Source organism: Vanessa tameamea, chromosome 14 (genome assembly GCF_037043105.1).
Source record: "Vanessa tameamea isolate UH-Manoa-2023 chromosome 14, ilVanTame1 primary haplotype, whole genome shotgun sequence".
NCBI lineage: Eukaryota > Metazoa > Arthropoda > Insecta > Lepidoptera > Nymphalidae > Vanessa > Vanessa tameamea.
The window spans coordinates 11,725,668-11,739,869 of NC_087322.1; the positions used below are offsets into that span (position 1 = coordinate 11,725,668).

The window sequence follows — 14,202 nt, forward strand, 5'->3', positions numbered from 1 at the left end:
CTTAACTTTAAATAAATTATATGGACAATGTTTCCTTGTCATGAATATATTACAATATGGCTCCATACTGGCAATGCCCATCCAATTTCATGACATACATTCATATAAGTTTCAGATTTGTTGCTTACATACAGAGATTTCATGAAATATATGATCGTAGCTGAGCAAACTTAATGACTAATCACTTATAATTCGCGCAATGTAAGCAAGCCGGCCTGAATATAAGGTCACTAACAAGTTCGCGCGTGTAAAACATTAAAAAAATAACTAATCAACTATTTACTTAAAAGTAAACGCACAATATGCGTATTGACATCTCTAGCTCGGCGACCGCCGCAGTCCTCGCCTTTGTTCGTAAAAAGTATTCGCGCAAACACTCGTGACGTAATTTCTGACCGGCAAAGTTAGATCGCGCGTATCGTATCAGCCGAGCGTATCAGGGAAGTATTGCCAATCTCTACTGCGATCTGACGTATGGACATATCACACGCGGCAGCTTAAATATAAACGAATTTAGATTTACTAAATGTTTACAATATTATTTGATTTTATGACGATTTTCTCACTTTATTTTTTTTTACATGTTTTGTACATAGCTTGACCCTTAAAAATCTATTGCCCTGAATAATTCAAATATTTTTGTCCTAACCATTGTACAAATTTCGAAATACTTTTTAAATACAATTGTGTCAGCCATGCCTGTTAAACTCCGTCCATATGTCAGATTCCAATATCAGCAGGAAGTAATCTAAATAGTTTTGAATGAAAAATATGTCTATATTTTTTGTACGAAGAAACATCGTCCATTCCCAGTAATTAATTACAAAATAAGATAATTTAGCGTCTAGCTTTTAATAGCAGTTTAATTAATTATTATTATTATATAATTAATTATTCAGTATGCAAGGCAGTGTCCCGGCTAACATGTTATACAATCACAGAATTTCAAAGGACATAAAATTTGTACAATATAATTATTTCTGAAATTATTCATGTGTCGAATTATCTTCATGAAATTGATATCATTTACGAAGTGAATAATCAGGGCCAAGTTTAATCGGTTGCTCCAATTTGAAAAGAAAGTTACAAGAGTAATAATAGAGGCAGTGCAAAAGATTGTACCGTCAATTATTACTCAAAATCGGCGTGGGCACTCCGATGGTCGAGGATTTTAGGTTGCCGACTTGACTCATCACTTGACATGACATCTTATTTGTGACGTCACACTGCTGTGTAGTTAAAATGTAACTTTTTTTTTACTATATGTAAAAGGTATATTTACTCGCGACAGGATACAAGTCGCGCCTCTTCACGTTAAATTTTATTATTGTCGACGTGCGTTAGTATGGGTGAGTGACGCTTGAGCTTACAAGTCTTAGTGTGCGTAAGACGACTACGAGTAGAGATAGCAAAAAAATATAAATTACATTATATTTGTTAAGTTTAAATTTTTAAAAATTAATAAATAAAACGTGGAGGCGCGCCTTCGTGAGCGAATTTAATTGTTAATTTAATATAATGGAATATTAAAGGATGTCATCTGGTTTTTTACATTTATATCTGTAGTCTAAGTTTACCTTGTACCTTTGGACTTAGGTTAGTCAGGTTTGACGGGTTATTATTATTATATTTACTCGTAGTGAATCTGATACTCGTGTTCTTCTCGTTTTCAATTGTGAACTATAATGAGGTAATATGGCTTTACAAACGAAAATTTTGTAATACATATCTTAGAAAGGAACTTGGACAGATATTTCATTTTCTTTTCCATCAAATTCATTTAAAATATAATTCAATTTAAGGAGAGTTTAGCTAATATCGACCTTCTAAACATAGAAAAGATATCCAAATTAAGAGACAACGAATTAGTTTCGATATAATCTTTAAGTCCCAAAAATACCAAAATTACATTGAAAAAATAAAAGTCCACATAAAACTTAGATTTTACTAATCATATTTACATCATACATTTCGAACCGAACACTAGAAGGTACGAGTCTCTACAACCGGCTACGTCACGACTAAGGTTACGTCCAGAAGTCGCCCGATGCCGCTAACGTGTGGGAGGTCAGGCGACTGGCGGCGATTGGCGGCGACTGGCGGCGACTGGCGGCGACTGGCGGCGACTGGCGGCTACTGCCAGAGGCCGGCGTAGTTCCCGATGAGCGGCGCGGGCAGCGGGCCGCCGGCCGTGAAGATGCGCGTGCCGCTGTCGTCGTAGCAGTGCGTGTAGATGGCCGGCACGTACTTCACCTGGTTGAACCCGTCCGCCTCCTCGTCCGGGAACTGCAACCGACGGAGTGTCTGTTATGCAACTTTTTAATTTCTTCAGTGTATGTATGTATTTAATTGCCTGGAAGAGGACGCCGCTTTAGCGATAGTGTACATTCAATGATTTATAGTTTTGATTGCAGTGCAATAAAATATAATTCAATGAATAATTTACATTTTAAAAATAATTCAAATACCAAAACGTTTTAATTCCGATCTGACATATTTATTATGTTTCATTTGTTTGTCGTTTTTAATTTAATATGACATTCGTTATTATAAACAGAAGTGATCATTCGCCATACAATGAATGCTTGCTCAGGAACATGCACTAGTTAAATCGTAACTCGCTTTTTTGTTACGCTGTAGACAGTTAAAAATGAGTGATCAGATCGACATCCTTCAAACTGTAACACAAAAGTGCTAAGTATTGCCGTTTGGCGGTAGAATGAGATGAGTAGATGGCATACCCAGACGGGCTTGCACAAAATAATACCAACAAATAATATTTTCCTCGTAATTTTATAGTTATATGACGTTCTCACCACATATCCTTTGGAAGCTTTGAGTGTGACCGTTTTAGAGGAGTGGATGTTGCTCTCCAAGTATTTACCCGCTCTCAGGTCGTAGAACATCAGTAAGCCTGTAAGGAAAATAAACTAATTATTTTATAGTTTTGGGTATGTTTGCATTGTGTTTGTTTTTAGGTAGTATTTACGTTGTCTAAAGTTTGTGGTAGAGCTTAAGAGTTGATACGTAAATTTTTACTTAATCGCTTAATAAAACTTAAGTGTTTAATATTGTGGTAAATACCTATAATGGGTTCACACATCATCAGTACATTTATTTTTGATAACTCTGCTTGGGAATATGGATGGTGCTTCTAATAAATAAATAAATATTGGATATTATGTTTTTAAATATAAAAAATTCGAAACGTTTTATTCTAAATTTTATAAATAAACAATGTTCTTATATTTATGTCTGTAGTGGTTTATATCGTTGTGGTGTAGTGGGGGTGTGGCGGGGATGGTGCGAGGCGTTACCCAGCCCGGTGCCGATGGTGAGCATGTGTCCGCGGAAGCTGGCGGAGCGGATGCCGCAGCCGTTGTACCGCGACGTAATCTTCTTCACGGATTGCAGCGTGCGACAGTCCAGCAGCAAAGTGTACGACTTGCAGCCGATCGCGTATATTCCACTTTCCTGATGGAATATTATTTATATTTATTTAATAATATTAGTTAAAGCAAAACAAACGGTCCAATCGACCACCTGACGGTAAATTAGAAGTATTAAACATTCGGTAAACTTTAACAACGTTGCAACAAATCATGTTGTTAAAAATTAACCTTTTTTTTAGGAATTACTTCAAGGAGCCAGAACTCACTAACACTATTTCTATTTTTAAAATAATTCTCAATACTCCACATAAATCTCTAACTACAAGATGAAGATTTCAATTATAGCAAAAATAAAGTGATACTAGAGTATAGAATAAAATGTCAGAACCGGTGGACACCGGTGGGTGTACTCAATAACATATATTCTGATATTTGAAAAATAGCCAGTACCTGCGTAGCGAGGCAGACGAGGTCCTGGCAGGAGGGCAGCTTGCGGGAGAGCGACTGGCGGAAGGTGCTGGCGCTGAACACGTGGATGTATCCGTTGAGCGTCAGCGCTGCTATCTCGCCCCACTTCGTGTTGAACGTCAGCGCACGGACTTTCTGGCCTGACGACGAAATAGCGGGTTTACTCGGCAGATATTATTTAACTCTTCCTCTAGATCTAGTGTCTATAAAAAAATGTTTTCAAGTCGCTCTCGTCTTTCGGTCGATACAAGACATAATAAAAAAATGGAATTGTGTAGTTTAGTGTGATATAGTGTAGTGTAGTCTCGCAGAGTGCGGTGTGGTGAGGCAGAGTGTAGTGTGGCGAGGCAGAGTGCAGTGTGGTGAGGGAGAGTGCAGTGTGGTGAGGCAGAGTGCAGTGTGGTGAGGCAGAGTGCAGTGTGGTGAGGGAGAGTGCAGTGTGGTGAGGCAGAGTGCAGTGTGGTGAGGCAGAGTGCAGTGTGGTGAGGCAGAGTGCAGTGTGGTGAGGCAGAGTGCAGTGTGGTGAGGCAGAGTGCAGTGTGGTGAGGCAGAGTGCAGTGTGGTGAGGCAGAGTGCAGTGTGGTGAGGCAGAGTGCAGTGTGGTGAGGCAGAGTGCAGTGTGGTGAGGCAGAGTGCAGTGTGGTGAGGCAGAGTGCAGTGTGGTGAGGCAGAGTGCAGTGTGGTGAGGCAGAGTGCAGTGTGGCGAGGCAGAGTGCAGTGTGGCGAGGCAGAGTGCAGTGTGGCGAGGCAGAGTGCAGTGTGGTGAGGCAGAGTGCAGTGTGGTGAGGCAGAGTGCAGTGTGGTGAGGCAGAGTGCAGTGTGGTGAGGCAGAGTGCAGTGTGGTGAGGCAGAGTGCAGTGTGGTGAGGCAGAGTACAGTGTGGTGAGGCAGAGTGCAGTGTGGTGAGGCAGAGTGTAGTGTGGTGAGGCAGAGTACAGTGTGGTGAGGCAGAGTGCAGTGTGGTGAGGCAGAGTGCGGCGCGGCGCGGGGCGTACCGGCGCGGCACTCGCGCACGGCGACGGGCGCCACGAAGCGATGCTGCGGCGCGCGCAGGGCGGCGGGCGCGGGCGGCGCGCGCCACAGCGCCAGCTTGGAGTCGCGCGAGCCCGTCACCAGGAACTCGTCGTCCAGCCAGCACATGTCGAGGATCTGTGCATCGGAATCGCTTGTATCGTGATGGCACTTTTCGTTATGAAATTGCAGTCGCTGATAACATTTTAGAAGCGAGTCTCGAAAGGGGCCCGATCGAACGACTGACCCAGTCCTTGTGCGCCTCCCCTACGCAGACCGGATCGAGGGTGGGTAAGCTGTATATCGCGAGCTCGCACGAGTTTCGCGCGCCGGTCGCCAGGAGAGTTCTGAAAAAAATTTACGAGCTCTGATGATTGGATATGGAGAATAGGCTTACACATCTTATTCGGAAGACAGGCGAGTGAATGACTGAGATGTGGAAACCATTCCTTACGCATGTCACGTCTCTCGTGTTATGTTTCTGTATATTTATATAATGGAATGTGGCGAATAATGAACGGAGTTAAAAACATCCTTTAAGACTTATTATTACTATTGTTGTTTAAATATAAACTTTAAATTAATTACTTTGCGTGTATACGAGCCTTATTAGCCCGAAGACCAAACGAGGGTATAGATAATATACTTTTGGAAAAATTTACGACCAAAATATTGCTATGATTTATAAAATAAATACTCGTATAAGCCTCGTATAAGTCGGTCCTGCACCTGATCTCCTTCCGTTCGTTTCAGACTTGCCGTCCCAACGGATTATGAGAGTGACGGAATAGTAAGTGATTATCTGGTCTCCCCTGAGATCGGGCGGTCGGGCCGGCCAGCGGGACGCACCGGGAGGGGTTGATCTGCAGCGCGTGTATGCCGGTCTGGTGCTCGGCGCCGGGCCAGGGCGCGCGCGGCCGCAGCGTGGGGATGGCGTCCAGCGAGCGCGAGCGCACGTCGTACACCATCAGCTGCAACAGCGCGAGCTGAGGTTAGGTGACATCGGGAAAGTTTCATTTGAAGGCTATTCCTTTCGAATTTTACTCCATACCTTATTGCACTTGGTACCGAAGACCACCTGTCTGTCTGACAACCACTGCGAGCAGAACACCTTGTTCATATTGCCGAGGTTGACGGGCGTCTCGCGAAACATGTCGTGTGTTAGCATGTGCCGAGTTGCATACGAGGGGTCCACGGATCGGGGCTGGAAGAATTCAATAAAGTACATTAAATCATTTGACATTTCAGCCTTTAACGCTAATATTGACCTCTGCTCCCTGCATTGATAGATATAATCATACATTTTATAATTTCTCTCCTATAGTTTAATGAAGAGACTACAAGATTTACGAGAACCTTAACTATATGTGTAAAATAAAAATAAGATTAATAAAGGTCAGCTAAGCAATTGATAACAGATAAGATTATGTTGCAAATTTAATATTTCATAAAATTATCTGGTATATGTTATTTTATTATATGACCAAATTATACATTGGTACAGTTGACATCAAAAATATATAACAGACCAGATATACATTAAGTATCTTATAACTACAGAGACAACTGCAAAAAGGCTCATATCTTTGGAAGAATATTAAAAGGTGTCCAAAATGATGATTTACATTTATAAATTAAAAAAAAGGGAACCTGTAGCATATTCTAAAAAGCATCCTAATGCAATTCGCAAATGACGTGCCGATTTAAAAGTGCTTTTGTGAGCCTACTTGAATAAAGACTATTTTGATTATGCTTTTTCAATGACTGCAAAGTTATCATCATAAAGGACTACTCGCTATACTATCCCACACCAGGGACATGCTGTGAACGACTGAACATATCAGGTATGGATAAAAGCATGACAAAGACTCCCTATATAAAGATATCCCTATGATTCCTGATCCCATTCTGTTTGACACATTATTAGCATGATCAGGATTTGAGACAGGATAGTGAGTCGTCCTTAATAGTGTCTACCTATTATTGTAAGCACCTGTACTGTGTTGTCATTGAAAAATTTCTATCAATCTTTATTGCACACTATATATTTAGATAGTATATACGTATATTTAATACTGTTATATGTATTAACATACATATATGTAGTATTGTTTGATTTAACATTAATAAATTTGGATAAGTAACTAATGATTTGCCATAAAGGTTGTTTGCGCTGTTTACGCAAATATCTTTCTTTTAGTCTTCATTTGTTTGCCACTCAAATAGTAAACATAAGTCATTGTTCAACTAATCACACTCAAATATCATTAAATTGAAATAGGTATTAAAAATGTTCCTAAACATAGATAAAGCATCCCATTAATATAGTAAAGCTGGGCAAGAGGCTTCTGAATTTTTCGAATGATTGAATAACATTTGTCATATATATTGTATAGTTTCCTTATGAGGTTTTGCTTCAGCAATGAGCACGCTTATGCATTACATACACACACACACACACACAATTAAATAAATACTTGAATCGTTTGAATTTTACGATATTGTCACTGTATGGATTTGAAAATATTATCTTCAATTAATAAATAACAATGGAATTACTGGATTCCATTTATTAACTTAAAAACAAATTAATGTTACATGTTATTACTTTTATTTTTATTTAAAAAATAATTCGCAAATGTTGTATTTCAGTAAATCTATGATAATCATTATGACATCATATAAAAAAAATTGCGTTTTGGATGTTGGCTAAGTTATTTATCAGAATTTAGTTACGTGGAATAGTTTTGTATTCAAAATAAAGATATTATATTAATCCAGAGCTTCATTTAGTCGTCAAAGTAGCAGAGTTATTAGCAAATTGCATGCAATACATAAATCTAAGGTTTGTTTACATCTTATCTTCTATTAGAATAGGCTATAGTATAAAAAGCATAAAGAATGCTACTACATAGCACTAGCTTATTCATTATGGATTAACCTGTTGGGTTCCAGGGTAATCAAACATTTATACTTTAATACAAATTTATTATTATCTTTTACTAACCTCTGGTGCTTGAATTTCTCTAGATCGTACATAGTCTACAAAATTGTATGATGTGGATAGAACTGTGTGCTGTTGTGCAGGGGTTTCTTCTTCACTATCACTATCAGAATAGCATACAAAGTCTTCCGGCTTATCTGGTTTACGTTGTTTCTCCATTCTGTAATAAAAAATATCATAATGAAACTCCCAAACATTCTTCTTTTTTGGAACAAAGTTTCTTTTATGTGTCTTACAGTAAAGGGATCTGCCAGAATCATCATGTATGGAAAAAGTGTTATGTCCCCTCACCCTCCAGGCGACCTTCTCATTCTCGTTTTATTGTATATGGTTTTGAATAATATTATTTCTTGTCATTGAATTATTCTATAACATTGTTAGTTTATTAAATTGTGGTGGTAGTGGTGATGGTGGGCAAATACGCCACCTGATTGTAAGTCAATACTACCTATAGGCATTGATACTGGTAAGAAATATTAATCATGCCTTATGTCAACAGTAATGTCTGTCGTAGGAACTAAGATGTTATATCTCTTGTGTCTGCAGCTATACAGGCTCACACTTCAAATGGTACATTTTCAACGGGCATGGCAAAGTCAGTAGTTTTTTTTATTTTAATCCATGGAATAAAAATGATTTTGCCAAATTTTATGTCAATTGGATACAGGGATACTAACAGGCTAAGTTAAATATGGGTTTGTAATATAAAAACAGATATGGATGTATGCTCGGATTTAATTTTTTAGTTTTAACATATCATAAATAATACTTCGAAGAGAATCTACAGAATAAATAATTTAGATTGTATCTTTTTCTATTGATTAAATCTTCTCACATTTTAGTTAATAGTAAATGGAATATATTCAGTAACCTACATTAAGGTAAACATACATAACTGAACCCTCAAGCATTTGTGTATATTTAATATTGGTACAAGAAAGTCTATAAAAATAACTTAGAAAGACATTGCCAGTATTATTATTTGATAATAGAGGTTTTAGGTCACCTCTATTTAAATTATTATAAACAAATAAAGTATTCAGATATATATATGACTATATAAGTTAATGCTTGCAAAAAAAATATTGACACGTAGTTTTAAAAACTGGATCGATATAACGGTGCATTTCAGAACTTACCTCAGGGCTCTGGCTTTTGCCCTCCTTTCCTTAATTCTACTAGGTATATAACATGAGGGATATCTCGCCTCGATGGCGCGTCTCACTGTCTGCGCCATTTTAAACTATAATATATAACTAAAACACGTTAATTCACTAAACACACGTTCAATTATTCACTTTCGTTTTGTTCGATTGTACATGGATCCATAATGCGACGACATATTTCATTATTGTAATAGTGTTGCTTTATTAGAAAGTTTTGCACTAACATCGATTTCAACGCACCTAACACATGCTGTGCATTTTGAGAATTATATTGTGTTTTAATAATTAGAAATATATAATCAATGAATCTATTTACTCTCTATTAAAATATTTTAGAAAAATAATGAGATGACGGAAAGTTAACTGTCAACAGTATTGCTAGATTTTTTTATAAGTATCAAGGTTGCCAATCTAAAATATTATATACAGATACAGACCCAAAAAAGGAAATAAAATAAAACTTTAAAATCTTCTATGCCTAAACAATTAATAACAGTATATATTTAGAGTAAGAATAAATGTAGGACAAGAAAATTAGTTTTATTAGTTCAATTCAAATTAATGAATTAAGCATCCACTTACTCTAAATTCTGCAATATATTTTGTGTATTACAAGTTTTCCTGATATTGTAACAAATAATTTTGTTCAAATTCAAAATTGTAAATTGTTGTAATTGTTGTTATTGTTTCAAATTCAAAATTGGTGTAAAATTAGAAACAACACCAAGATGGTTGCTGATTTAAAAATAAAGGTTTTTTTTTACCTTAGCAACATAGGCTTAGTCCATTAATCATATCTCAAATCTCATTTTTTTATCAAATACTTGTCCTTGTGCATTATCATGTATCATGCATCTTTTTTTTCAATTATTTTTAATAAAGCTATATTAATAACCGTCTTTATTGTATTCGTTACTTTTACAATACTTTCATGAAATATTATATTAAGGAAAGTATTAAAATTGATAATGATGAAAAAAATACAATGAGATGTAGTTATATAAATACATTATATGAAGGTTCATTTTTTATCTTATCAGTAAAAATATAATATATTATATAACTATTATATTTCTGCATAAAGTTGTATAACATTTTTTTTTTAGGATTAATGTCTCCAACGCAAACTACTTAACGTAATCAAAATATAAATTTCGATTCTCGTTGCCTAATTTCACTCGTGCGATTTAGTATGGATTTTGTCTATATGAATGACGTATAAGTTTTTTTTACGTGCATATCTTAAATGATTAATACAGAATATGCAAGAAATTATATAGTTTGGCAGTCAACAAATAATTTTAATTATAATTGATTTACGTTATTATCGTTACTTCAACGCAAGATAGCGTCCATAAGTTCTTACAAATCGGGTATTATTCTACTATTTCACGCCATATCCATAACTAAATACTACAATATTTTACTTTTTATATCCACTCGGGTAAGAAACGGATAAATATCCCGTCCGAGCGGCGTCGTGTACCTAACGACCACTCGTTTCCCCTCGAGATCTAGACGCAAGTCGTTAGTCGTTGTTACTGGGATTACCTGAGGTGTATTTTACACTATATATATTTTTCTGACTTCTGTTTATTATAATTTAAATATTTATAGTATCATTTGTACAATTTTGGGTAATGGTAATATGTATTTTAATTAATGCCATATTTTTATATGGCATTAATTACCATAGAAGCAGCAGATTTCAGCGCATTGACAGTGCAAGAAGTAGTTTATACATTTCTCAGCGTCAGTGTTTATGGACGAAGGGAAATAAAGCGAGGGATGTGCTCTACCCTTTAAAAAACTATAATAAGCTATTGATGTAGGTCATATCAAACTAAACTGTTACTTAAGATCGCCTTTTCTATGTATGTTTATAAAAATATATTTTTGAGATTACTAGAATGACACCGTTTGGACCAAATGAGGAGTAAAGGCAAATAAACAAGTTTGATATCAAATTGACTTGATATCATTGGTCGGTATGTTATGGTAGTTGGTATCTTGAATAATTTATGGTATTCATTATAGATTCGTGAAGAAATTGCGTTCCTTCAAGGGGAACTTTGGAAATAAAATTAAAGTTGATATACATAGATATATCGACTTTAATTTTAAGCAGTTAGTTGAATAGAGTTGTATTATCAATAAATCTAAACATACATATAATAAAATTCGAGTGTCTAATTGTACTAGTATAAAGACCGCATTTTACTAAACATATACTCGGTACATATACCAAAAAAACACTTTACAATTTTTGTCTGTCCGTCTGTCTGTTTGTTCCGGAATAATCGCGGGAATTGCTGGACCGATTTTGACGGGGCTACTGGCAGATAGCAGATGTAATAATGAGTAACTTAGGCTACTTTTATTTTAGAATTATGTATATAAAATAATAACAAAGTCACGCTGCAATATTCTGTCACGTCGGGTGCCTACCACCAACGACTTAATATCACAAAAGCTACCTCATTCAGAATTAATAAGTTATTGTAAAAAATGCGTATTGAACAATAGCTTCTTTGTTAAATTCAAACGCGCGCCAAGTCGCGGCACAGCTAGTATATCTATATTTATCAAGAACTCTTTGTAGTGCATAATATAGCATAACCATTAGCAAATCGTCTAGAATATGACTGTAAATCCTAAGTCTGTTTGTTCTATACTGCTTCTTACTTAGTAGTAAGTAGGAGTAGGAGAGACTTCTTACTTAGTGGTGGCGAAGCCGGGCGAGTCGCTGTTTAATCAAACTATAATGTGAAGTATGTGTGCCAAAGTCTATAGGCGACGGTGGCCAGCCTTAGCTTAAAAAAAGGTATATTCGTATAATATTACCTTGCATACAATTAATGTAATAGACTTAGTTAGATGAGCATGTAATCGAAAAATAGATTAGAAAGATTTAGAAATATTGTTTTTTGATCTTGGAATTATACTACATTAAGTTACTTAAAATAGGTCAACTTAAACCGTAATAAAAAGTGTATTATGCAAATAATTAACCTTGACCGCTTCAATCTTGGCTATGAAAAACTATAAAGATTTAGCAATTGAAGTAATGTAACCGCCATGTTGTACAATAAACAACAAATAAAATAGCGTTGTAGGACAATAATCCTTATTACATATACGATAAGAACCTTTCTTATATTTCGTGATTATATACTGTGTAAATGCAGTCTAATAGTTGTAGGGTTGCCATTATAAAAAATAATATTAGGAATAGCTAAGAACTTAAAATTTTAGGTGTTACAAAATATATCATCATGCTATTATTGAATGTTTCCTCATATCAATTGGTCTCCGACTGGGTAACACCATTTGACTTCGAGCACAGATGGTGGATTCTTTTGGATTACATGGTCTCTCTTGTCCAAGGAGTCAGGTAAGATTTTTGTCACGGTTTTCGAAATGGTACAATAAAAAGGGCTCTTGCCACCATCGACTTTTCTGCTTTTCTTGAGTACCCTGAAAACAATTGTGATGATGGCCTCCAGTAGTGACAGGGCTGATGGCTAATTTTTTGCTCAGAGGATCGGAATTAGTGTTGAACATATAGTTAAGGACTTAATGCTAATAATTCTTATGTAAATAAAAATGACGCGTGAAATAAAAATATTCTAATACAGTTACTTTGAATTGTATTTTCAATTCCGAAATGATCTTTCGATTTGAAAACTTTAAACCGTTGATTATTATTACAAAGAAAAATAAAGAATGAAAAGGTTGTTACCAAATTTCCAGCAGTAGCAGCAATTGCTGTTGAGCAGACAGATCGATTACATTTATAATTGAACCCTAGGGTTTTTCCATCTCTTGATGAAAAAAGATTGAGAGGAAGACCGATCTAGAAATGGAAAAGCGATTTGCCGAAGAAATGGTAATAATATCTCGTGATAGGTAATGGTGAAAGAGGACTATATCGGTAGACAACCTGACCAGAACTAAATGGTTGCAACAAAGATGCAATATATTTTAGTTCAATAGGGTTAGTCCAGTCCAGTGCAATAAAAAAATAGTCAAAAGAATCAAGTCTTATTTATATTGTTTGTAGAGCCGAGTTGGCTGAGTGTGCTTGTGTGTGCAATGTGCTTGATTTGTGTTTCTAATTTATCTCGTGCTCGGCCGTGAAAAAATACTTTGTAAGGAATCCTATATGTGTATAATTTCATTAAAATTATTCCACATATATATCTGTCAACCCGCATTTTAGCAACGTAGTGAAATCAGCTCCAAATCATCTTCTTGAAGAATGAGGAAGGCTTAGCCCAGTTGTGGGACATCACTTTATTTATTTCTTTTTTATTTTCTTGTTAAATCAGTTTCAGCACCAAATGATTTCAGTACATATTTATAGATCGTATGTCATTATTATAGCAGACATTAAAAGTTTTATTGAAAGACAGTTCGTGTGAGTTATCTAAATCTTCAAACTCTTAGGATTTGTGTCGATTTATCATCGGACTATCGAAGCATTCCCGGTCCAACTCTTTCAAACGTAAGCCAATGCACATAAACTCTAATGGGTCGTTGAACGAATAGTTCGGTGATTGGAAAGTTGAGTGGAGCCAACTTTACCGTTGGCAGCGTACCGGCTATAATAAATTGTCGAATTTTGAAAATCAATACAATGATAGCAGCATACCTTATTTTCACTCCGCAACGTTAAAATATATTTCTTAAAGATTTTCGTTTGATTTCGCTTTTTAATTCCTGACATGTTCTCTTGTAAGAATCTCTATTTCATACCGACGGTATGAAATAGAGGTTAGGTAGTTAGTTAAGTATAGAATGAGGTTAGAAATTGAGATGTAGGCGAACATACTTTAAATAGATAAGTCAGGAAATATCCCGTCTACTGTCGGGACGTCGCATTAGTATGCCCAAGCGATCCCGTGACGTTCTCCGAAAAGATAGAAAGAAAAAAAGTGGGTACCGCTGGTTTTTTAGCGGGTATTCCCATATACCCCCCCCACATCATGGGGGGGAAACGCGTAATAAGTTTTTCGAATGAAATGAAAAAGGAAATGTCCGGTAATATTTAAATTATTGGTGACCACGAGCAGGGAACACAGTACGTCTCTACCTCCATTAGTGCATTTGGCTACAAATTATACCCCTTTGTGGTCTTCCATGATATGAATAATTATGT

The 14,202-nt window shown here is 36.2% G+C and overlaps 1 protein-coding gene across 1 annotated transcript; it reads right to left on the minus strand.

Moving 5' to 3' along the window:
- Window positions 1–1,145: 1,145 nt before the first annotated feature.
- On the minus strand, window positions 1,146–9,435 carry LOC113402212 (DDB1- and CUL4-associated factor 12 homolog). The gene is made up of 10 exons (XM_064217025.1): window positions 9,015–9,435; window positions 7,879–8,035; window positions 5,923–6,075; window positions 5,721–5,842; window positions 5,119–5,218; window positions 4,856–5,009; window positions 3,843–4,000; window positions 3,318–3,474; window positions 2,817–2,914; window positions 1,146–2,286 (listed from the first exon to the last, which is right to left on the minus strand). The coding sequence occupies exons 1-10, from the start codon at window positions 9,110–9,112 to the stop codon at window positions 2,134–2,136; spliced, it is 1,350 nt and encodes a 449-aa protein (XP_064073095.1). The 5' UTR covers window positions 9,113–9,435; the 3' UTR covers window positions 1,146–2,133.
- Window positions 9,436–14,202: the final 4,767 nt, after the last annotated feature.